The sequence below is a fragment of the Thunnus maccoyii genome, chromosome 20, assembly GCF_910596095.1.
Source record: "Thunnus maccoyii chromosome 20, fThuMac1.1, whole genome shotgun sequence".
Taxonomy (NCBI): Eukaryota; Metazoa; Chordata; class Actinopteri; order Scombriformes; family Scombridae; genus Thunnus; species Thunnus maccoyii.
Window position 1 is genome coordinate 2,887,136 of NC_056552.1, and position 26,348 is coordinate 2,913,483.

At 39.6% G+C, this 26,348-nt stretch overlaps 1 protein-coding gene across 2 annotated transcripts in view; it reads right to left on the reverse strand.

The window, feature by feature from the left end:
- Positions 1–26,348, reverse strand: part of LOC121886498 (glutamate receptor ionotropic, delta-1-like) — a 313,546-nt gene that overhangs the window by 200,362 nt on the left and 86,836 nt on the right. For both annotated transcript variants that reach the window (XM_042396524.1, XM_042396523.1), the window contains one exon: positions 19,057–19,262. In XM_042396524.1, the coding sequence (XP_042252458.1) occupies positions 19,057–19,262 (206 nt within the window). The remainder of the gene's footprint in view (positions 1–19,056; positions 19,263–26,348) is intronic.

Sequence of the window (26,348 nt, forward strand, 5' to 3'; positions counted from 1 at the left end):
TGGAGAAAGCAGGAGATGGGGAGTTAGACAGAGATGGATGACTGAAGCTCTCAGCCTGAAAAATATGAAGAAAACAACAGAGAAGGAAACAATAAGAGACGGGGAACATTTTTCCACAGGGTGTCGTTGGATAGAAACTGTATGTGTGCAGTTCTGAAACAAATCTCTCTTTCTCTCAGTAGGTTTCTGTCCAAATTTTTAACCAAATTCTAAGTGAAATCCAGCAGCAAAAAAAATGTGTTTTTCTGTGTGAATGCATTGACTGGAACATTCTCTAGATGGATTACTTTATTAAAAGACAAACACACAGTAACTCATAAATCTATTCAAACATACTGAAGCATTCAGTGCTGCCTCTTAACAGACTAATGTTATTTTTATGAATTGATTCTTCTCTCCACACACACACACACACACACTGTTCTTCTGTGCTGCCATGGTAGCAGAGAAGAGTACACTTACTTTATAAGTTTTCTGGTGGTCTTCCTCTAGTTATTTTTGCGCTATAACTTCCACATTTCATTGATTTTGCACATATGTTTTTATTTCTTCCTTTAGTGCAACTTTTATAAACATTGTTCTATTTTATTGCCATTCTATTCTAATTTGCAATATTTGAATATTGCTAATACATTTTCTGCATTTCATTATGTAATCCTGTATTGTATAATGACAAAAGTTGTTCAGATAATCTGATCAAAGAGCCAAAATATGGACGAGACTGTCCTCAGTCTGTAGGTTTTATGTTTGTATATGTATGTAGTTTATATGTAGAAAACTACAAATGATTACGTTCAAGTGACAGCGCCCTCTAGTGTCTGTGGTAAATGTGACAGGATCAATGGGGGGGAACTGGATAATGTTTATGACATTTAACACAAGAGATCACTGTTCATTTCCTGTTTCCGATGTAATGTCAACACTGTTTTTTAAAACTATGATTATCCCCTTACCATAACCACATGGTTGTCATAGTAACCATGACGGCAAAGGTCTCCTAACATTTAGGAAGTAGTCAACCTAAGCCACAATGTTTCCTTAAACCTAACCAGCCTAATAGAGGCTGAAATCATGACTCAGATTTGTAGTCACTGACTCTGCAGTTTGTTCACTTCTTTCTGAAACTAAGCGGTTGCATCTCCATTCAAATGCACTTCAGTATGTACAACAACAAGTGAACACATCGCCGTTCATATATCCCGACGTCCAGCGCTGATTCTGACTGTCAGAAGTACGTTCAGTCTCTTGCTAGTCCAAGCTGTCACATTCAGATCAGTACAAACAAAGTCTATACAAACACAGCACTTAAGGTGAATATCTCAGCAGCCTCTTATTAACGTCAGAGTTATCAGATTATGATTGTTTCTGTGGTTTTTGGGTTGTTTTTAATAAGCTTTAACAAGGAAGTAACACACCGTGAATCACTGCTGAACTGACGATGGCGTTCTCTAACCCTAACCCCTGACCCTAACCCCTAACCCCTAACCCTAACCTCTAACCCTAAACCTAACCCCTAATCCTAACCCTAACCCCTAACCCCTAACCTCTAACCCTAACCCTAACTCCTAACCCTAACCCCTGACCCTAACCCCTAACTCCTAACCCTAACCTCTAACCCTAACCCTTAACCCTAACCCAACCCTAACCCCTAACTCCTAACCCCTAACCTCTAACCCTAACCCTAACCCCTAACTCCTAACCCTAATCCTAACCTCTAACCCTAACCCTAACCCCTAACTCCTAACCCAACCCTAACCCCTAACTCCTAACCCCTAACCCTAACCCTAACCCTAACCCTAACCTCTAACCCTAACCCCTAACCTCTAACCCTAACCCCTAACCTCTAACCCTAACCCTAACCCTAACCCAACCCTAACCCCTAACTCCTAACCCCTAACCCTAACCCTAACCCTAACCCCTAACTCCTAACCCTAACCTCTAACCCTAACCCCTAACCTTTAACCCTAACCCCTAACCCTAACCCAACCCTAACCCCTAACTCCTAACCCCTAACCCTAACTCCTAACCCTAATCCTAACCCCTGACCCTAACCCCTAACCCTAACCCCTAACTCCTAACCCCTAACCCTAACCCCTAACCTCTAACCCTAACCCCTAACCCGAACCCTCACGGCTAAAATCTGCTGATGACGATTCAGTAAAGTCTTGTTGATAAAGATTTGTTCATACATCTATTAACCACCTTTAGTGTCTAAAGCCAAACCTGTTGTCACATCATACAATATATCTAGTTCTCAACAGTGTAACAGTTTCGGAAGGCACACACAGATGATGTGACCCTGCAGATGTGGGCGTCAGATCAGAAAACACTTCGATGTCTCGCTCTGCAGGGCACGAACCAACGGCGTGTTTTGTCTTTTCATTTTGGAGGACTCGCTGCGAGGGACACATCACACACAAACACAATTGCACATGCATGTCACATGAACTGTCTGTCATCGATCTGTCTGTAAGGCTCAACCCGTCTGAACGCCCTCACAGCAGACGCCGCTGGTTTTAAGGCACAGGTGGGTGTGTTTTACACTTCATGCACCGAAGAATCATTTGATATTTTTCCTGTACGTCACTTGCCCTGCGGTGCTGCATTGTGTTTCCTCGGCTCTGCAGGCTGATATCAGATTAGCCCTGTCAGACTGCTGCTTTATCAGCCATGCTGTCTGCCAGCCAAACAAATGACAGCAGCCCTCCACACCCACTGCCATCTCTCCCTCTCCGCTCTGTGACAAACAACACGTCAGCCCATCACCTATCCATCTCTCATCCATCTCATATTACTGCCAAGGGGGATATTGTCACACGGATGCCCTTACAACGGCCACCAGCTGTGAAAACCAGGCCTTAACTTTGTCGTACTGGCAGTTTTTTGGCAAAGAAAGTGTTGTTACTTTTAAAACAAGCAAAAAAAAATAGAGATAAGCACTCTGGAAATGAACAGATGATTAGAGGCAAATGTGTGCACAGGCACGGATGAAAGTCCAAAATGCCAGAACCAAATGCCAAGGCTTAATTCAGTAGGTATTTCATGAGTGCTTTTGGTTGGATTCCCACTTCAAACCACAGTCTGATCCATTTCTGATACCTAATTTGCTTGATCACTTTTAAAGTGAGATTGGTGTTTAAAAATTAGCATAAATCATCCAAATTTCCAGCTCTGCATTTATATTCTGGCCTCTACTGGAATATATTTGCATGATTTACAGTTAAAAACTCCTTATTTATCTTCTACTGGTCCCTTATGCAGCCCCTCAGTTCAGCCTCTGTCTGAAACAGGCTGTTTTAGCTCCTGTCTCTTTAAGGCCCCCCCTCCTGATGAGCCCTCTCTGTTCTGATTGGTCAGATTCAGGAAGCTTCCTCTACGTAAACAAACTATAGTAGCAGGATTTCACTTCTTTTTCTCCTTCTTTACTCCGAATGTCAACTTCTCAAATCAATCCGTAAATGAAATATGAGAGTGAACAACACATGGAAACACATTAGCAACCACCTTAGCAACCAAGGCTACTGAACAACGTTTGTGTGCATGTGCGCACAATCTGACATCATCATGACGAGGAAGTAGAGGTAACTTTGCAAACAAAGCATTTAGAGCAGGTTAAAGCCCTGACTTTTGACTTGCAGGCAGCATTTTTACATACATTCGCCTCAAATTTTAAAAACTTTGACCACATTTAACATCCGACATCATAACAGGATATTAATAACAGAAAATCACAAAAAAACAACACGATATGTGTCCTTTTTCACAGTAAGTGCTGCTGTTGTGGCCCCAAAACTGCATTTAAAGTTCAGTATTTGTTCAGGCTGAGAGGAAGCTGTCAACATCCTGTCTCTGGATATTATACGAAACACTAGAAAATATTATTGGTATAACTGCAATGCAGGTGATTTTTTTTTTTAAATGCAGAGCTCAGCTGTCTCATATTCAAACTGCTTTACTTGAGACAAAATGTGCACCGTGGAGAGAAATATTATTAAAAACAAGGAGGCATCAAACATATTTTTTAAAATGTTTTTTTCTAGTTTTTTCACTATTATGTAGAAGCTGTTTTACTGCTCTTGGGGCTGAATAAAGTGGCCATTTTTGTGCGTCTGTCCTACTACAAACAGTCTCTTGTGTTGTGATGACTGGTCATTTACTTACTTTACAAAGCAGTGATGTTTTAAAATAAAACCTTCCATGTAAAATGTCAAATTACACACTAACCGTGGTCACCTTCTATTTTATAATCTGAGTTTGCATGAAAACGATGACCCTGCCAGCCAAAGCCGTCGTCTCCGGCGCTGATCTCTAATACTTGTCAAGTATCCTCCCACCCCCGCCTCCTTCCAGGCAATTAGCTAGCAGCCAGAGCATTTACACTAAGTGCTCCAATTATAGCAAATAGGTGCTGAGGGTGAGATCAATTATGTTCCTGTATGGAGGATGACAACTTACTTTTCTTTTGCAACATCTCACTCTCACGGCCTGAGGCTTCGTCAGCAGCGGAGAGAGTAAAGACGTGGGAAAGGAAAAACTAGATGTAGTGCTTGTTAGAAAGTATTTAAGCAATAAAAACAATGATATCTAGAATGTAAACTGCCCCGGGGTCAATAAACATATTTTTGCTATCAAGTGAAGACCTCCTGACTCCAATGTTCATGTTTTTAATGCAGCTGAAGAATCACACAGTGCTGGAGGAACTCTACAAACTTTGACATGTTGCAAAGTATGTGAATAAACTAAAAAAATGCCTGCAGGAAAATGAGGGTGTTTTGAATAATTATATATATATATCAGGTCTTTAGAGGCCTGGGTAGACACCACACCTTGTTTAATTAATTTTATTTTTATTTATTAAGCCCTCAACTTCCTGCTATTCCACAAACTCTTTGTTTATGAGAATATTCTGGATTGTAAATTTGAGAATGTTCTTGTGTTTTCCTATAGATCATGGTTGTGGACCGCCTGGTTTTGGATCGTGAGCTTTCGTGGGTCGTGGTTGCCGACCTCGTGCTGGTTTGTTGTAGTTATGCTTCTCTGTGTCTCTCCCCCTCTTCTTCTTTCTCTCTCTCTCTAAACCCAACCGGTCAAAGCAGATGGCCGCCCACCCAGAGTCCGGTTCTGCTTGAGGTTTCTTCCCGTTAAAGGGGAGTTTTTCCTTGCCGCTGTCGCCAAGCGCTGCTCACAGGGGACTGTTGACCTGCTCTATGTGAAAAAGTGCCCTGAGATAACTTCTGTTGTGATTTAGTGCGATATAGATGAAATTGAATTGAACAGAACTGGAATGTTTTCTTGTGAGGATTACAGGATAAAAAACCCAAGATATAGTGTTATATTTTTTATTCACAGTATGAAAGTAGAAGATAATGTTGCATTTTACTGTTTTCCTTTTTAAAAAACTTTTAGAAAATTACTCCTGAGATATAGTGCATGTAAAAAACATAATTTCCCTCGATAAGTAATGCCACGTCTCAACTGTAGAGGATTTGTGTTGAGTGTTGCTGTTGTACATTAAAGATTTACTATGTTCAGTAGATAATTTCTCCAAAGCATACAAAGTGTTTTTTTTAAGCTGTAAAACCAGAAAGTAATACCCATCACTGACTCTACTCCATACATGTGAAAATCTTAAACAGCGTTTCATAAGTTTAAACTTCACCTTGTTATAACGTCCTTGTTATAACGTGTTTACTTAGTGCAGATTTACACGTCACTACATTAAAACCAGTAGCACCACACAAACTAGTTGTTATGTAGATGTTACTAAATATTTACAGCTACTAATTGCAGGGGGAAACTGTTGCTAAGCTAGCTGAGTGAACCAATTGACAAAGCTAACGTTAGCTTGCTAATATCTGAGCCGTTTAGACTGAAGAGTAAAAGAGGTAATATTGAATCTAGTCGACATATCTGACCTGACACTTCACATTTAACAGGAAAAACAAACTAAACCTGAAAATACAAACCTTTATGCCAATAATTTTACGCTAAATGAGCAAACAATGTCAGTTAGCTTAGCGTAATCTGACATTTCCCTCGCTAAACAGCATGAATACTATTAATAATAAAACACACATATTTCTTCAGGTATGCAGATAGAAATAAAACAAAGTACATTCACAAGGTTTACACAGTTCAATTTATTTTAACTTTTGGCTCCTAAAACTGTTCTTTTCAAAGTTATATTACAGCTTGTGATGCTACAGTCACTTCCTGTTTACATCCTCTTATTGGACGGTGCTCCAGATGTTTCCTAGCAACCGATTTACACATTACTTACTCTCATGTAAGTTTTAATGGTGCAAGAGTTAGTATTAGATAGATGACAGATGTATCTGGGTCGTAGTTTAAAAGTAAAATAAACATTTTGTTGTAGTCTTTTCTGAAGCAATATTATTTTAATTTCTAGCAGACGTGTTTTAAGATGTATATAAAGTACTTCTATTTGAATAATAATTTGTTTCTGATAAGGTATTTTCACAAAAAAAGTTAAATTAGAGAGAAACTTAGAGATGAATGTGAAGACAAACTCTGCACATACATCATTCTGCACAGAGAAGCTCAATCATTCAACTGCAGGAACAAGAAGAAAAACATATTTTTGAGTGCAGAGTGACTTTAAGATCTGAAGTATGTAGGAATAATAGGTGAAATACCCAAGCATTAAAGGGTTAATATCTTCTGTAGGTACAGCAGGAAGCAGGAAGAATTAGTTTCATGGTTTTACTGACAGATGTTGCAAAAAGATGATTCTTATGTCTTTAAATGTGACTTTCTAGTCATTGAATATCAGTAAACGTCGACCTTTAACATTAATATTCTTGTCTTTCTCTCTGCGGAGACAAACAACAGCTCTGATTCTTTATGAAGGTTTTTCCTCTTGTGGATATTTATGAATTATCTTATTTTTTTCCTCCTCCTACTTGTCGAGATTCAGATCAAACTCGTATTTGTGTTGTTTCTGTTCTTGTCTTATTTTCTCTCTTCTCGCTCTGTTGAAGTTGAACAAACTGTCATGTTTTTCATTTTGTCTCTCCTTTTTTTTTTTTTTTTTTTTTTTTTTTACTCTCATGTCTCATTTTTGTTTCCCGTCAAGGCTGAGAGGTTTTCCCTTTTTCCTTTTGTTCCTCTGTTTCCCCTCTTGTGTCCTCTCCCTCTCCTCTCTCCCTCGCTTCATTAGTGATGCCGTCCTTCTCGCTGGGCCCGCAAGGACTAAACTTGATGGGAGACAAATCCGAGTGATTAACAATGATTAAGAAACACGCTGGAAAAGTGCGATGGAGTCGTGAGGGACTGGCAACCTTGTCTTTTAATGGCTCTCTAATCCAAAGAATTTACAAGCCCAACAGATGGGTTTCTATTTACATCCAAATCATGTTTGGGAAAGATTTATCTCTGCGTGTTTTCCTGTAAACATACTGAACCGTATCAGCTCTCCTCAAAGGTCAAACTAATGCTGAAAGTGGCTGCTGGACTGAGGAGAAAGGGTTTCCTTCTGTTTAACCTTTTGTTTAGTCAATTAGGAGCAAACTGCTGCTCATGAAGCAAATCAAAATGTCTCCGAAGAGGAAAAAAGAAGGAAATAATAAAAAGTTAAGGAGGCTTTTCAGATGAAAAAAGGGGATTTACTTATTAGGGGTGTGCCCGGATACAAATACGTTATTCGGCAAAGCACAAATAGTGGAGTTTTATGAATATTTGTTTCAGACAAATATTTTAAAATTATTTATTTTCAGGAAGAAAAAAAAAGTTAAATACCAGCACACAGGTCAGTTACATCGCTAGACGTCAGTGACGTCTATCAGCAGGTCTCAATGAGGGGAGTCACATCCACCTGCTACATGACGCACATTTCCTAATTTGGACATCACTCCCAGAGTTGGGGGTGTTCCCCAGAGATAAAGCTGAACTACTGACACATGTGAGCTTTTCTTAGACTTTTACTGCTAAATGTTTTGTGAATTACTTTTAGATTAAAAACTTAGGAGTCCTAAACACACCGTAGATATTTAGGAGTTTCTTCTAACTGCCAGGAGCTACTTTTAGCCTTCAGATGTTTTGTAAATTCAGCCGCTGATATTTAACTAATCAAAACGATGATGCAAGTTATTAAGTTATTAACATTATTAGCATCTTCACAAACAACCATTCGCCCTCTGTGACAGTAAACTGAATATCTTTGGGTTGTGGACTGTTGGTCGGGATAAAACAAGACATTTGAAGACGTCACTTTGGGTTTTGGGAAACACTGATCAACATGTTTCACCACTTTCTGACATTTTATAGACCAAACAATTAATCGATTAATCAAGAAAATAATCAACAGATTCATTGATAATGAAAGAATTGTTAGTCACAGCCTTAAATTTAATATAAAACTATTTAATATTTATATTTAATACACAAAATATGTGTGTTGGACGAAGAAACTCAGACAACTTCTGTTCTTATATCATGTTGTTATGAACACATAAAACACCAACACACTGTGAACAGTCAGCATGATTATTATAACAGTAACATAAACAGCTGATCCTGGTGCTCTGAGTTTTAGCATCGCTGTGTAAATGTTGCTTAATGTCCGTCAGACTGCTGTATAGTCTCTTGTGTTCTCTCAGCTCTGTCAGTCCTTCACGCTGTACATTATTTTATAAAACTGGTCACATTTTTGATAAAATGCAGGCACAAGCTGATCACGAGCAGCAGATGTAAATGTACCAACGTCCAGCGTAGACAGGAAGTTAAAGGATAAAATTGCAGCATTGGAGCACTTCCTTGTTGAAAAAAAAGGACAGACAAAATTGAATTTCTACTTCCTGTTTTGGTCTTATGATGTTCACTGTGTCTTTAGCTGAATCCAAATGTTCAGACTTTCTCTCGTACTTGAAGACGTGGACTTTACGAGTCCAAAATCCACAATTTATTAAGTCCACAAGGGACCTCGAGCGGGCTTTCTGCAGACTTTGTTTGGAACTCGTCATCCATAATTCATAACCGAGCGGATGTGACTTTTTTTATGCATAAGTTTGTGTATATAGTGAGGCTTGATGTTCCACACAGATTGCCCCCGAGGTTTTTTGTTCTGAACCGTTCAGAAAAAATACTCTGTGATGGATTACAGGGTCAAGATCTCTACATGGGTCATATCCATGGCAACCAACGAGGTCTGAAGTGCTGTCTGGAAGTGCATCTGTCTCAATTTGTACTGTTTAACTCTAGTTACCCCTCGGGTAAATACTGAACTGGGGAGACCATCGTCAACTACTTTGCACCTTTATAAACTTTATGAATTACAGGATTTTAAAACTTTTAATCTCGCGTCTACGTAGTGATGTTTGTTTCTAAAGCTGAATGTGCTTTTGTTTGTCTGCCTGTTTTATTTCTCAGGTCTGACTACTTGATTAAATAAAGGTTATATATACAGTATTTTCGGGCCCTCACAGCTTTGCCGTGATGATGTTCGTTATTTCAGACACATTTTTGTACCAACAAGTCCTCCAAGTTAAACTACCGAATACGCAGTTCGACCATGTGACTCTGGAACGACACACAGGAGCGTTTTCTAATCTGGCGCCTGGACGTCATCATCTGTCTGTGCTTTATAAAACCGTTAAACATCACTGTTAAACAATAAGGATGTTTTATGATGTGACAACGCTGTGGTTCAGGTCTTGGTTAGGTTTAGAGAAAGATGGTGGTTTGGGTTAAAATGATCACTTTGTTAAAGTTAGCGAGACATGTGTTGTGGGCTAAAGTTACTACTTCCTTAAAGTTAGGCCACCTTTGTCGTCATGGCTACGATAATAACCACGGGGTTAAGGTTAGGGGACGATCGTAAAGTCCACTGTTGGGTTAAAGACTCCGTCCATCATCCTCCTCTGAATGAAGAAATCTGTCCACATATATATACGTCACCTGAACTGTTACTATGGCCACTAGATGGCATCCAACCTGTTTTTGGGCGACTGACATTATGATCTACCGGGTCATTTTTCTTGGGAGAACGGTCTTTGACTGCATCCGGATTCAACCTTTTGCTCCATCAGTATGACCTCAGCTGTGAAATCAATGTGTTGAGGTTCACGCCGCTGCCCCAGCGACTCAACCGACAGGAACGATGGACAAAAACTGCGTCAATAAAGATCCAGTGGGCCATGAAAAAAAAAACATGGAATGTCCCTTTAACTGGGTGACTGAACAAGACTGTGTGTCGCTGTACTAGTGTGTGTTGGCGGGATGGAAAAGATAGGGTGAGAAAACGGCTGTGTTTGTGTTTATTGAGGTCATTTTCAATTTGCTGTTGGAAGGTTTTTGCCCCGAGGCCATGTAAAACACACACAAACACACACACACACATACACACACACACACACACACACACACATACACACACACACACACACACACACACACAGTTAGAGGTGGTGTAGGTGTCACCCATCACTGCTCAGAAGCTTGATAGGATCCCGTCAGTCAATCTGTCTCCCCCGGCAACTGAGGGCTTCGTCCCGCCTCCCAATCTAAACTTCACTCCTCCAGTGATTTATTCTCTCGCTCTCTCTCGCTCTCTCTCTCTTTTTTACTCTCTGACATCAAAGTTAGACAGAGGAGGAGGAGAGAAAGTGGAGGGAAGGAAAGAAGGAAAAGACGGGGAGAGAGGGAGGTGGGAATGAGAGAGTGAGGGGAGAAGGGGAAGGGAAGGAAGAGAGGGATGGGAGAAAAATGTTAGGATGGTAGTTTGGAGATAATGGGGAGATTGGAAGGAGAGAATAAGTTAAGGAATAAGAGAGAGGGAAGAAAGAGGGGATGAAAGAGGAAAATAGATGAGAGAAAGGGGCTATGGAGGGAGGAAGGAAGGAGCAGGAACGGGAGAGACACTGAAGGAGGAAAAGGAAAGAGCAAAGGGAGAGAAACAAGGTGAGAAAAGAGGGAAAAAAGGGTGAAAGGAGAAGAAGAAGATAAGAATGAGGTAAAGAGAGGAGAGGCAGGGATGAGAGGAAGACAAATAAAAGGGAAAGGAGCAGACACAGAGGCTGAAATCAGCCAAAAAACCCCTCCACATAGCAACATGGCAGCTTTAGGTGTGAAGAAACCCGACGCTGTGTGACAGTGTGTGTGTGTGTGTGTGTGTGTGTTGCTGCTGGTGTTAATTTCCCTGCTTGGATTCACACACACACTTATTAATGATTCACACAGTCAACTGACAGCTGACAGTGATTCATTCAGAGACACGCCGACACAGAGACCGAAGCAAAAAAAAAAAAAAGTCTAAAAAGTCAGTAACAGGCTGTAAAGATCATCACACACACAGAGAAACGTTGTTGTTGAATGAAAAATGAAAGCTTTCCTGTTCTTAGATGGTTGCTTCCAGCGGGGGCATAAAAAGTAAAGTTTGTGGGTGCCACCGAGATGAAAGGTCATGTTTTATCAGAAGAGTTTGATCTTGATGTATTTTACTTTCCCAGAGGGAGATTGGTTCGCAGTGTGGGCACGAAATTTAACAAACAATAAAAAATATAAAAAAAAGACAAAAATAATCAGCGGCAGCCCGAGACACCCTCAGTAAACAGCACAAAACCACACGACGCTGTCCTGCAGTGCTTTGAGTTATAAAAATGTTGGTGCAAAGACACAAAACATAACAGAGACAGCTAACAGCTAATTGATCTTGATATGTTGACGTTTAGCATGTTACACTGATGGGGATTTATAGATGTACAGATGTAGCTATATGTTGAGGCTGAGGTGGGAAGACAGATGCTGCTTTTTATTAACACATGTCTAACAAAGATATTTCATCTGCAAACCTTCTGCTCACTGTGATCGACGTAGACTCGGATTCAGAAGTTACCTGGATGTGACTCCAGGTCTTCGCTTAGGCACTGAATTTATAGATGGGAAGGACAGATTAACACACCGAACACTCATGATGATGCTACACTTTGAACTTACTTAGTTATTGCTGAAAATCCGTCTGAGATCAACATATGCTGCATAAAACAATACAGTAGATAACATAGAAAACCATGCATAACCATGCAAACAAACCATGCAATCAAATTTAAAAAAAAACAAACAATTGCAGCAATGTGGGTCACTGGTACAAATACAGTAGGAGAGTGACAGTGTTACGCCACAATTACACCGTTCCACATAATCTGTGTAACAACCACGTATGTATGAAAAGAACAACGAACAAACAAAAGGTTACTTCGCCTGTTTCGACATTGACAGGCTGTTGATTTGGACAGGCTGTCGTTGTAAATAAGAAACTGATCTTAATGTGTCGCCTGGTAAAATAAAGGTTAAATAAAATCTCAAATATCCTCTGAGACTCTCTGATGACTTCTTGCCTGGTGGAACCGGTTATGATGTAATGTTGAAGTCGCCAACGTATAGCCGTGCCCGGTGGAATCAAGCCGTTAGAGTTAATGAGGTCAGACGGTTGCGGTTCACACAGTGATGCAAACTGACACATTTTTATATCAATGTACTGTTAGAAAGCTACAGAGGGCTGTCAGGACACCAAGAGAGTTCGACAGGCTGCAGATATGAACAGAGATTAAACTCTGCTTTGCGAATGTGGAATCAGCACAAATGGTTCCACGAATCAGTGAAGTAAATGAAAGAATATAATCACGGTTATTGTGGGGAACATAATTAAAACATAATACAGCCTGATCATGTACATCTGTCTTGTATTATCCCTCACTCTGCTGCTCTTTCTCAAGTTTTTCCCTGTTAAAGCTTCTTTTTTAGGGAGTTTTTCCTTATTGGATCAAAGGTCTGAGGATAGAGGATGTTGTATTACTGCACAGATTGTAAAACCCCCTGAAGCAAATTTGTGATACTGGCATATATACATATATATATATATATGTATGTATGTATGTATATAAATAAAATTGACTTGACTTGCACTGAACTGTGAATCAAAATATGCAGACTGCAGTATAAATCTAGCTTCAGCAGGTCAGCGTGTTAATATGAGGAAGACGTGCTCATAGTTATCATGTTTAACAGCATCCACTATCACTGATGCACACACGGCTCAACTATTTGATCATCAGACTGTCAGCTGACGGGGGTGATGCCTCCTGATTGGTTCACCGGTAGTGTTACTTTATTATTATTGTTTTAGTTTAGATTTCCAGGGATTTCTGTGTCTCTGAACTAACAGTAAAATCTACTGAACCAAGTTTGCAGTCAGACTGACTGTAAGCAGGACAGGAAAAAAAGAAAGTAAGAAGTTCTAACGTTAAGATTCAGAGCCGGTGTGTGTTTTGTTATCATGGCTGTGTGTGTCTTTGTGTGTGTGTGTGTGTGTGTATGCATGTGTGAAGACTTGGCAAAGCTTTTGACACGTTTCCATGACATTATTGAAGAGTGCAACCTCCATTCAGCTCAGTCTCACCCTCCTACGCCATTATGTCCTGGTGCTAATGAATGTACACTAACACACACACACACACACACACACACACACACACACAAACACACACACTATGCTGGGTAGGATTAAGAGAAATCAGAGGCTTGATGAACGCAACAGATACAAAGTTAAAGCAGCCTCACATATTTAATTCTGCTGTTCAAACAACAGTGGAATGAACTCAAGTATGTGACCAATTAACAGTCAACAAACTATACCACACACACACACACACACACACACACACACACACACACACACACACACACACGCACGCTGGTTTGGACATTATGACCTTACGTATCAGTAGATAGCAGCCTGTCAACAGTCTGATTTTTCTATATATCTACGCAAACGTTAAACCATCATGTTGTAAAAGCAGGACTGGCAATAATCACTGCTGTGGTCTTAATTAGTCAGGTGTTTAATTAACTGGATTAACCAAAACCAGACATTCAAATCTGGTTACTTTAACTATTATATAAACAGTGTCTCGATTGAATTTCCAGAAAAAAATGTACTTTATCACATTGGACCCAATCAGGTTCAACCCAGGTTCAAAGGGACCACATGGGGCCTTGATGTCCACCACTTGCAAGACTGTACATAAGAGTCAGGTGTGTTGTTGTGGCGCACATCCACTCACCAAAAACAGTCCATTATTGGTGGGTCACCCATTCTACAAAGCCGGATTATTGTCAGATTCATCCTCCACCTCAACAAACCGTCAGCAAACGATTCCCTGGAACCAACGGCGGCACACTGACCGGACTACAGGAGGTAACTCTGGTGTTTCTGGAGAATACAAATAACTGTTTGATGGTTTTGATTTTCTGGGCCAGTTTTTGTGAAAATACTTCTGACTGACTTAGTTTTTTTTGTTTGCTTTCTCCGGGATCCTGATGTGGAGATTTTAGGTTTAGAAATAGGCCGATTGAACTGGGAAATTGAAAAGCACAATGGGCCTCTATTTTGTGGGTAGAAAACTGGATACCATGTGTGCTTCCCCATTAATTCCTATAAAAGCTGCTCACAGAGTGCATATACTGAAAAAAGCCTCCGTGGGCATGTGTGTGTGTGGCCAAGCCGGCTGACTTCCTGTTTGCCATCATGTTCTCTCATCATCATCATCATCATAAAAACACCAAAGACGGGATTCATCCATCCAGTAGAGTTCAGAAAATTGATCATTTATATATAAGAAAAAGCCCTGAAGTTGTTCTTGTGGTGGAAAAACACCTTACTAACACTTTTATGTTGATTTTTTGCTATATTTGTATCTGTAGACACACTTTCTGACTCTAAATATGTACTCATGGATAATTTTAGCAATCGTCTGCTATTGAAAACTGAGATTTTCAGTCACAGACTTTCATAACACCCAACAATCTATAAAACTCTTCCTGCAGCGCCGGTCATGACTCACTTTAATCTTCTGGTCTTTCTTTACACACACAGGTCAGAGTATAGGAAGCTGTTGAGCCATCCAACCAATACATGTATAAAAAGGTCATTTAAAAACAGACAAAAGCAAGTGCACACACAATGTAAGACCAAACATTTTATATGTACGTCTGATTGACAGGCTGTGAATCATCCATCTGACCATCCAGGCTGCAAGTGCACCATCTGCTTTTACTGCAGGATTTAATAGACGCTAATGAATACATTCTAAAGCATACGGATGACTCGAGTGGAGGAATAAAATGTGCAAATTAAATGAAACATGGATTGTAGCTGTGAGCAGAAATATCTGATATCTGATAAAAGCTGCAGCAGGTCTTTTAATGGAAAAAAAACTAGAAGTGAACGCCTCAGAAATGATAACTGATGTGGGCGACTGCTGTTCACTCTTCATCTACCTTTTCTTCCCACTTAATAATAATAATAATATTTATAACTGGCTGGAAATTACAGTTTTATTATCTATCTTTTCTTATCAAAGTTTACTGTTTAAAACTGTGATATAATCTTTAACACCAAACTTATCTGTTTGAAAACTTTACACATTCCTTTCATCAGCTGCTGCAAATGTTTTGTATGTGATGTGAGTGTGTATGTGATGAACATGTCATACACATACATATCTCCAGCCTCTATATTTATATTCTGGGTCTCTACTGGAATATCTTTGCATGATTTCCAGTTAAAAACTCCTTATTTATCTTCTACTGGTCCTTTATGCAGCCCCTCAGTTCAGCCTCTGTCTGAAACAGGCCGTTTTAGATCCTGTCTCTTTAAGGCCCCGCCTCCCTGATGAGCCCACTCTGTTCTGATTGGTCAGCCTTCAGGAAGCTTCCTCCGGCTCCAGAGGCTACGTAAACAAACTATAGTAGCAGGATTTCACTTCTTTTTCTTCTTCTTTACTCTGAACGTCAACTTCTCAAATCCATCCAAACATGTTGGACAACGTGAACAACACATGGAAACACCGTAGCAACCACCTTAGCAACCAAGCCTACTGAACAGACGACTGTTGTGGTCATGTGCGAACAATCTGAGATCATCATGAGAGGGAAGTTGGAGTATCTTTGCAAATAAACTGAAGTGTTTGTCTTGCAGTGAGTATTTTTACATACCGTTCACCTCAAGCTATGTTTAACATCCAACTTCATAAAATAATAAAAGTCGTGATATGTCCCCTCTAATTAAAGTTTTTTTTTTTTTTTAAATGTGTCTCTTGCTGTTGCTTGAAGTGGGATGAAGAGAGAGAGCCATATTAATAGTTAAAGCTGCTGCCATGGCAACACAGCCTGACTGGGAGTCTGAATAGAAATGAGAAGTGCTGCTACACACACACACACACACACACACACACACACACACACACACACACTATCTGCCAGGTAGAGATTTGTGTGAAACCATCCCAGGACATCAATTCGAATGAGTGTGTGTGTGTGTGTGTGTGTGTGAGGTCAGAGGTCGCCCAGTGCAACAGAGGCTGAGTGCACACACTACCACACAGCAGCTAAATAAGTCATCAGGCACTCACACACACGCACACACACACACACACACACACACACACACACACACACACACACACACACACACAACACACACAGGAATATAAGTACCTGTACACAAAAAAGCTTTTAGGCTGTTGCTGTTGTCAGTGGCGGGAAATCTCTCTCCTACACACACACACACACACACACACACACACACACACAGACGAAGTAATAAGACACAACATATGGACACACACTCTATTTTGGTGTCTTCAATTGTCCGTTTTCATAAAGCATCTTGAAAACAAAGAGATTTTTAAAGTCACCATAATCAATAATTATTCACTTTGTCTTTTTGCACAAAAGGACAATAATTTATGCAAAGAACAACCTGAAGAATGAATTATGAATGACCCACATTATGCAACACTTGCAGTTTAATTTTCCTAAAACCTGAGTGAACATATAGAAGACGACACTTCAGCACTACGCGTCAAGTCTTTTTACCGTTACATAATGTTTTTATATTTGAGCGCAGTAAAAACACTCTAAACATTTTTATTTTAGCCTGAAATGTTCAGACTTTTCCTAAAATACCCAGAATATACAAAAATTTATCAACTTTCTACATTTTTTGTGCAGCTGATACACATTTTTTGTACATTCTGGGTTAAATTGGACCCATATTCAAACAGTATAATTTAATAAATGTTCTTAAAATTAAATCCTTCACATTCAATACAATTCACTGAAATCATGATGCTTGTTATGTTTCTCCATAAACAAATAGCATAAAACCTTAAGAATGAAGGTCTCATTAAGGATTAATCATTTATTAATGACTGATGAGGTATTTTTGAATGAAAAGTAGATATGTGGTTCATATATATAATTATATAATTGTATGAACAGTATGTAAGGGTTATTATTAATGTGTTATTTCTGTTAGACATGTATGATTTACAGTAGGTAACCCGAAATCATTTTCTTATACACCTACAGACACATATCAGCTGTCAGACTGACTGTTTGTTTATCTCAGACACAAACACACACAGTCAGGAGTTTGTTCAGAATTCAGGTTTCACTCACAGCGTCACACATCATGTAAATAATTAAAGGTGCACATATCAGTTTGATCTATAGACGGGAAGGAGCCTGCTGAAAAATGAAACAGGTAATAAATATTGAGCACAACTCGGCATCACAACTCGGACAAGATTCTGTACTCTGTGTGTGTGTGTGTGTGTGGCTCCATCTGTCACTCCAGGTGGCCACTTACACCTGAACACACACACACAATCACATGCACACACACACACACATCGCAGGCTTACAAATGATCACTGATCCGGTTTGTATACAGCAGAGAGACACGCTGGACAAACACAGAGACACATTCTTCTAACGTACGTCTTCTGTTTCCACGCTCATTCATACACTCAGTCACATGTTCCCCTTGAACACTGTTTGTTCTCTTATACACACACACACTCGCTCGCTCCCTTTATACACTTACTCGCTCTCTTTGTACATTTATCTCATCTCTTTCAACCTGTTCTCGGTGTACAGTGACCTGCTTCCTTTACACACTTGTTTGTTCGTGTTATACAATCACTCTCTCCCTCCATGTTCCATATTCATACACTCATGTCCCTTTTTGCACTGACATGTTAACTTCACTGACTTTACACACACACACACACCTGAGTGCAGGGCAATATGGCCAAAACAATCATATTTTTTTTAAAATCTTGGAGTCAATTCACAATTTTAATTTTTGTTTGCCTGCAAAATGCAAGATTGAAACATCATATTTCTTTCAGACAGTTGAGCAAGAATAATAAAATAGCTGCAGCACCTGCAGGCTGTCATCATTATTCATGAAATACAGGTTATCTCACTCAGCTACAGACAGTCAGCACCAGATGCTTCAACAAAGTAGATCATGGACATCCAGTTTTCTTAATCAGTTTCAGCACAGACTGAGCAGGAAAGTAATTTATCTGTTCTGTTTGTGCTTTTAGAAAAGACATCAGTCTGATATCTGCAGACTGCTGCTAGCTAGCGTTAGCTACGCGGCAGGTAAACACAAACTGAACAAAGTAGAATCCGGAAACTGTTCAGTGGACTATGAGCGCTTCAATTCTCCTAAGATGATCCCTCAGATCCCTCACATCAGTGTACAGAGTCATTTCGCCACCAGGAGTCACCACAGCAAACTGCAGCAGTTGAACATAATGAAACTAATCACACTGTCGTGACTCTAGCTGCAGATGTCACTACGGACCCGTTAGATGCTGGTTTGGTGGTTGCTCCTCAAAATCCCTGTTAGCGACACGCTTTCTTCCATGACTTGTACTAACAGCAGCTTGTTTAAATGAGATATTACATTTTGCAATTAATCCATGTAAAATAAACCGTGGAGGGCGATCACAGACCAACTATGATACGTTGCACCACTAGTTCTACCTACTTACTACACCTACCATGTACACCAGCTGCCAATCTATTTTAAACCCATACATGTAAGAGTCTGTTGTATACACATCGCTTATTCCTCATGTGTTTGTCATGTCATACTCCCTGTATGCACTCATACACACTCATCTGCTCTCTGTACACACATACAGGTCTGTATATTAGCCGATAAAGTGAAGGAGGACCGACCTGCTGGATGAACGTGTGCGCTCCGTGGGGGCTGAGCAGCAGGATGGCTCTGCGTAGCGTGTCTCTGTACCGGTTGAGCTCCTCGGTCCTCATGGTGGTGAAGAGGTTGGTGAAGACTTTACTGATGTTCCTGTCCACTCGCTGCAGGGCCACGTCCACGCCCTGACGGGACGTCTGGTCCAGAAAACCCTGCAGGCCGCGGATATCTGGAGGAACAGGAAGAAGAAAACAGATGATGATGAATCAAATATAAATCATAATGAATCTATCGCAGAGCCTGGAAATCTGCAAATGAAGGGCAGCAAGAGAGCAAACATAAATTATTATCTACATGCGGAGACACATTCACAATCTGATAGGATGCTTGGTATTGAAAAACCCTGACGGATGAAAATATTATCACTTATGTGATGGAAAGCACTAAGAATCACTGAATCTGTGATGACAGTCTGAGATACCCTGAAGACTGCAGACTCATGTTTGTTATCAAGTTTTTTATTGTTAATCTGTTAAACATTCTTCTTGTTTTCTACAAAGTACAAACGTGCAATATCTCCAAAAAATGACAAAGACATCCTTCTCTTTGGACTGACAACAACCACGTCTCTCAGGTGTGTCTCTCACACCTACAACACGTAAATAACAATGTTACTTGTATCAGTAAACATTATGATTCAGCTGATGACATTATTGAAGAAAAAGCATAGAAGCCAAGAAAACTAAGACTAATTTAAATCAGTAAACAATAACTAATGATTTAAAATGTACATGTCTGTCTTGGTTAAAATGGAAAATGTTGATGTCACTAACAAAACATAACACTCAACACAAACAAACCCCTGACAGTGTGTGTTTGCAATGCAAGGGATAAAGATGTTACGCTGGCTAAACAAACAAATGGCAAGTAAAAGTTTAAATGGGACAAACATGAGTTCTCACCCACTTTGTCAGCATGATGCCATTTTTTAACAGCAGAAAGGAAATGGGTTTGATTTAGAGAATGTAATAGTTGGATTTTTGAAATATCTGAAATTCACAAATACCTGAACAGTTCTCAAAAGACAGTGACTTGGTCTTTCTAATACCAAAATTATGAAGGATCCCCAAGTTAATATGATGGTTCTGCAGCAGGTTGGTGAAAATAAAACCCTTTTCATGTTAAATGATAATTCTGTTATATATGATATATCTTATTCCTCTGTGCCGCAGACCTCCAAACTATTAAAAACATTTCAATGAGTCACTCTGCTGCACTGGGCGACATGTTCCTCCATCCCTGGTTTGAGAAGAAATGGCTCCAAAGACTAATAACAGTGTCAAGTTTTCACTCTCCGGGAAGTATTTCGTGTCTGGAAGAGGTAATATTTTCACACTAGTCGTATTGATCAGACTCTGACCCAGACACTGTAAATTTCTCTCAGACGTTAAGTACAAAGTCGAGACTTTGTGATACGTAGCACATCAAGCTAGCAGAGTGGTGCCAACAGACCCTCGTCTTCGTGAAGGCCTCTTCCTGACACGAAATTACCTTCCAGAGAGTGAAAACTTGACTCTTTGGAACAGTTTCTAAATAAACTAATGTGACCAAACGCTTCATAATGAAGAAACATGTCACCCAGTGCAGCGGTGTGGCTCACTCACGTGTTTTTAATAGTTTTTGAACACGAGATAAGATATATCAGGCTTCAGATACACACACAATACTTGTTAGTAGATCAGTTGATTGTTGGTTTGGATCCAAACAGGAGATTTGTTTATAAGAAAAATATATAGAAAATCACCAGCTTTATTCTTTAAGATCCACACTGAGATCACTGCCAGCTCTTCTCAGTAATGTCAGAGAAGAAAACATCACACCTTCTATGGAGTAAACAGATAAACCTGCCCTTGAAAAATTAAAGTTAAGGTGCAACTGTGTGTCTTAACCTCAACCCTTAGAGCCTGGAAAAGAGCAGTGACAATGTTACAGAACTGAATTCCTCTGCTAAACTGACTGAGACAGTCATCTGCATTTCAAAGCAACGTCTACATGGCTGTCAAGTTATATAAAGACACCCTTCATTACATCATCCCAACTCACAAATTCTTCCCTCATACTGAAAAACTTTGGAAGAGTGTTTAGCAAAAGTTAACTGAATAATCAACACATGAACCTTCATGTGATCTTGAGGTCTACCGACTTCTCCTACAGACACAGAAACATCTATCAGCACACAACACGCTTACTCTTCTGTTTAAACTGCTTTTGTCAGCTGCTGAAAAGTAAACTTTTCCCAAGACTGAATGATATTGATTATGCCGTATGATCTAACAGGAGTTTTGGGGACTCAGATACCAAAACGTAAAGAAAGAATCTTTGAGTCCAAGCCAACAGGTTTTTTTTCCACTAAACTGACAATCGTCTCTATGTGCTCTTTGCTCTCGCAGAAACAGAAACCACTAATCTTTATCAAAATATCAGCCCGTCGCTCTACAGATGTTGGTGTATAATTTTAGTCCTGATAAGACCTAAGAATGGATGGATGAAAGAGAAAATGAGAAGACTGAAAATTGTCTATTTATGTTAAGTTACAGGCGCAGAAGAAGTTTAGTGTTCTTATCGCACATAACAGAGTCGTAGGGAGGAGGTCAGAATGGATGGTTAGGCCCACAATTTAATACAAAACGTATGACTGACAGCAGAGATCTTGGGTTTGTGTTTAGTATGCCACTGTTAGTGCTGTGTGTACCACTTTTTCAAGGTGTGTCTTTTGCTCAGCTGTCCTACCATACGAGTGTGTAAGAGGTAAGCTTTTTCTTTTATACAGCTCTGTAAAAGTGAATCACAGCTTTCAGACTGAGAGAAAATGTTGTGGGAGGAAACAGGTGCAGGTCTAGTTGTGTGCACTGCCTCAAAAAAAAAAAAAAAAAAAAAAAAAAAATCTATATTTCCCCCCAAAAAAGTCAACTTATTTAAAGAACACATTTAAAAACAACAAATGTTAACCAAAATGTTTTACAGAGACTAAGAATTACAATCAAATAACAACACAAACGTAATTAGTCAGGAAATATAGGAAGTCAGAAAAAAATGCGGCACTCCAGAGTCGTAAAGCTTATCGCAGTTCATGTCCTCCTGAGTGTCACCATTTTTCTGTCTGCCTTTGTCTCTGGCAAAAAAAACAACTTCTTTTGAAGGTAGGAGATTCACTCACTCACTCACTAACAAATCACATTATGGAGATTTATGTATGTGTATTTTTCATGTTTTTTAATGCATGTCAAGCACCTTGCATCGCCCCTGCATATAAATAAACCTGCCTTGACTTCCTGTTGTTCACTTGAGCTTCTGTACTTCTACATTAGGTTGACTCATCATCATTATTGACCCCGCCACAATAAAACTATTTTCCCATTCATCTTAAAGAAAAAACATTTTTTACTGCAGCTTATTTTTCTGAACTTTCTTTCAGTTAGAACTGTACTCTCTCGGATGTGTTTCTTGACCTGTTGGACATATTCTAAGCAACGCTGCAGTGCTTCAAGGTCTCAGAAATTACTTAGGTGAGAACAATCTTTATAGTAAGTCATACAACTGACGACCAAGTGGACCCAAGTTGCAATAAATTCCATTAATACAACCGTTGTGAAGTTTCTTGAGACATATTTCTTTATTTCTTAAGAAAGAACTGCTGACAGCCTTTTATTGCTTACACCAAGTTCTACTGGCATCCTCGAAAATGACAACCAGTCAGACCAGCAGCAGGTTTCTCAGTCGCTGAGAAGCTCGCTTGATTACTTGAGCTGAGGCATGCTTTCACTCCTGTCAATCACTGTTCAAAGCAAAGTTGATTTCGACACTCTTTGGAGAGGTTGCTTTCATCTTTGCGGATGTTTGAGGGTCCTGTGGGCATATCCGTGACTCAAAAACAACCAAACAGCCGGGCAAAAGCAGACCTTCAGACAGGAGAATAAGAGTTGTGATGCTGAATCGTCCTTAGCAGGAACTGACTGAGACCATCATCTCTATTCCAGCGCCGTCTCTGGCTGTGTCACCGAACCAGACAGCATCTATCTGATTGAGAATATCATTTGGATCGCTCTTAGACTCTTTTCCAAACTGCCAGAGAAGTTTCTCTCTCTCTCTCTGACATCTAGACAAGGCGGTTGTGTTGCGTTATGCTCCGTTATAGCTGGTGACAGGTTGTTTGGCCTGAACATCTCTCCCATTTTTCCTCTTCTTCTTTCCCCTCCCTCCATCCCTCTCTGTCTATTAGCACTGACAGCTGGCTCGTAGCGAGTCCTGACTGAAGCCGACTGCCACTCTCAACTCCTACACTTGTTTTTTTCTTTTTACTCCAGCTGTTTAGTCTCATCATTCCTATCTTTCCCTTTCTCTCACATTCACTGCCCCCCCCCCCCCCCCCCCCCCTCCCCCCTTCGTGTTGTATTTGTTCCCTGTTACATCCTGAGTGTCTGCCAGTCAGTCTTGTCCTCCCACTCCTCTACAGAAAATTTTAGGAGGAAGAACAACCAGTCACAGCAGGGGAACAACTGCGTAACTACTGTAAATAATTACATTTTGAATATCAGAGCTCTGTGATTCACAGTTTCATTGATTTCAAAGGCACCGTTTTCGGTACAGCTCAGTAGGTGGATCTATTTTTGTTGTTGTTTTTTTGTTTTCATCGCCAGATCTGTTAATCTACCCAAACACCCTCCCCCCTCCCTCTACACTGAGGCCCCTCTCATATGGAAGCAAATCAATGCCATAATAATATGAATTATATCAGCAACTGAACACCAACATTTGAAATTTAATCACTGCTGAATACTTAATGTTGAAGTTCTCAATAGTCACTTTCAAGTTGTGCAATTTCAAAAACTTTATATCCAGTATATGCTGTATTTCTTTTAGGGTTCTCAAATTCAGATAGAAAATTGATGTTCAAAAGTTATATTCAAGTTCCTCTATTTCAGTTCAATCAGGTCAATTCAGGTCTAAAATTTCAAGTCAAGTCAAAAACTCTGGTCGCTCAAATACTCCTGGTCACAGACGCTAAAATTCAGATTTCAACATAAGGGACGCCAAAGAAAAGCAATCGAGCCTGGAAGGAATCAATCAGACCTCGCAGCTTATTGCAAAGTCCTGTTGCAAGTTACAGTCAGAGTTAAAGCTTTCCAGTCTAATCTCCAAGGTTGAATATAATCACATCATGAAACTGACACTAACTTGCTGGGAAAGTGTGAATCTTTATGGTGATGAGCAGGTGTGGACATAAATTCTAAGAAATAAAACCATCACAAATGTTTGTAATCACACCCTTAAGCCAATGCTTTAAAATCAAATAGCTGACTAATTTCCCATTGGTTTACTCTTCTGAATGATAATAATACATAAACAATAATAAACTTTATTTATATAGCACTTTCAAAACACAGTTGCAAAGTGCTTTACAATAAAAACAGAGCACATTTAATACTCAGAGATTAAAGCGAACTAAAAGCCATAAAAAAATAAACACATTATAAAACACAAAGGGAGTAAAATGCAAAATTAAAAATTAAAAATAATACACATGAAAATAAAAACAAATAAAAATAAGTAAAATGAGCAGGCAGCTCAGATAAGATCAGGAAATGCTTTCCAATAAAAGTATGTTAGCTCTGACCCCTCTGACCCCCTAGTTTTCAGCCTGGACTCTGGAAGAGACAGAAGACCTCTGCCCAAAGGTCTCAAAGTAGACAATAGTTCATAAAGGATTAAAAGGTCTAAAACATAATCTGGAACCAGGTCACAAAGAGCCCTAAAGGTAATCAATAAGATCTTAAAATCAATCCTAAAACAAACAGGGAGCCAATGTAAGGAAGCTAAAACAGGTGTGATGTGACTGTTTCTCTTAGTTCTGGTTAAAAGTCTGGCAGCTGAGTTCTGTACAGTCTGTAGTTGTTTCAAAGTTTTTTGATTAAAGACAAGCAAAAAAGGCTTCTGTAATAATCAGTTACTGCATCTCTAAAACTGCAATATTTCTGAGGTGATAAAAACGTGACTGGACAAGCTTTATGATATGTTGCTCAAAACCTAAATTGCTATTAAACAGGACACCAAAATTTTTGCAGCAGGTTTGATATGTTGAGACAAATAACCAGTAGATGGCAGTAATTGTTTTTTGACATGCTGGGACTCAGTAACAAGTATTTCTCTTTTATTAGAACTGAGCTGTAGAGAACTCAGCATACTGAGGTCAGTGGGCTTAACAGGGAGGTACAACTGTGTGTCTTCTACATAACTATGAAAAGAAATACCCTGTCTATGGATGACATCGCCCAAGGGGAGCATTTAGAGGGAGAACAAAATTGGTCCTAGAACTGACCCTTGAGGTACACCATACTTGATATGGGAAGATGATGACAAGAAGACAGAGACACAAAACTTCCTATTTGACAAATATGATGAGAACCAGTCTAATGTAGTACCAGATATGCCCACCAAGTGCCTCAGTCTATCTGAAGGAATGCCATGATCAACTGTGTCGAAGGTTGCACAAGAACTGAACACGTCAGCATTCATTAAAAGGTTGTTAGTGACTTTGAGAAGGTCTGTCTCAGTGCTCTGATACTAACAGAAACCTGATTGAAACATTTTAAAGATACAGTTGTTTTCTGCAGCAGCAGCAAGAAGCTTCTTTAAGACAATTTTTCATCAGAATCTTAGAAATAAAAAGCAGTTTAGAAATCAGACAGTAACCACCATCGTTTTTTTAGGACTGGTCGGACACAGGCAGTTTTAAAGTAATCTGGGACACAACCAGTACCCAGCGAGCTGTTTAAAAAAGAAAGCAAATGGGGCCCAATACATTCCATTGCTTTAATTAAATATTTAGTTGGAATTATGTCAAGAGGGCTGGAGGACACTCTGGAGTAATAGAGGAAAAATAGCTCAAAGTATCCCGGAGCAGGTACTCAACATCCAATACGGTAGGATTGGGGGTAATACAAAGTCTTATTGACTGATAACCATCAGCATCACAGTCAGCAGAGGCACAATGAGAGGCTGGGTTTACTAACTGTTTGAGTATTAAATAGAAATCTGAGGTTGTGCTTATGGGCAGAAATAAGTTCAGAAAAACAGCATGTTCTTGCATGTTTCACCACTTTATTATAAAGGAGTAAAAACTCTCTCACAGCCACAAAGAGAACCTGGAGATCTGATTTCTTCCATCTACGTTCTGCTTTTCTACATTTCCTTTTACAGCTTTGAATACTGTCATTTAACCAGGGCTGTTTTCTTGTCTTTGAGTTAAATCCAATCT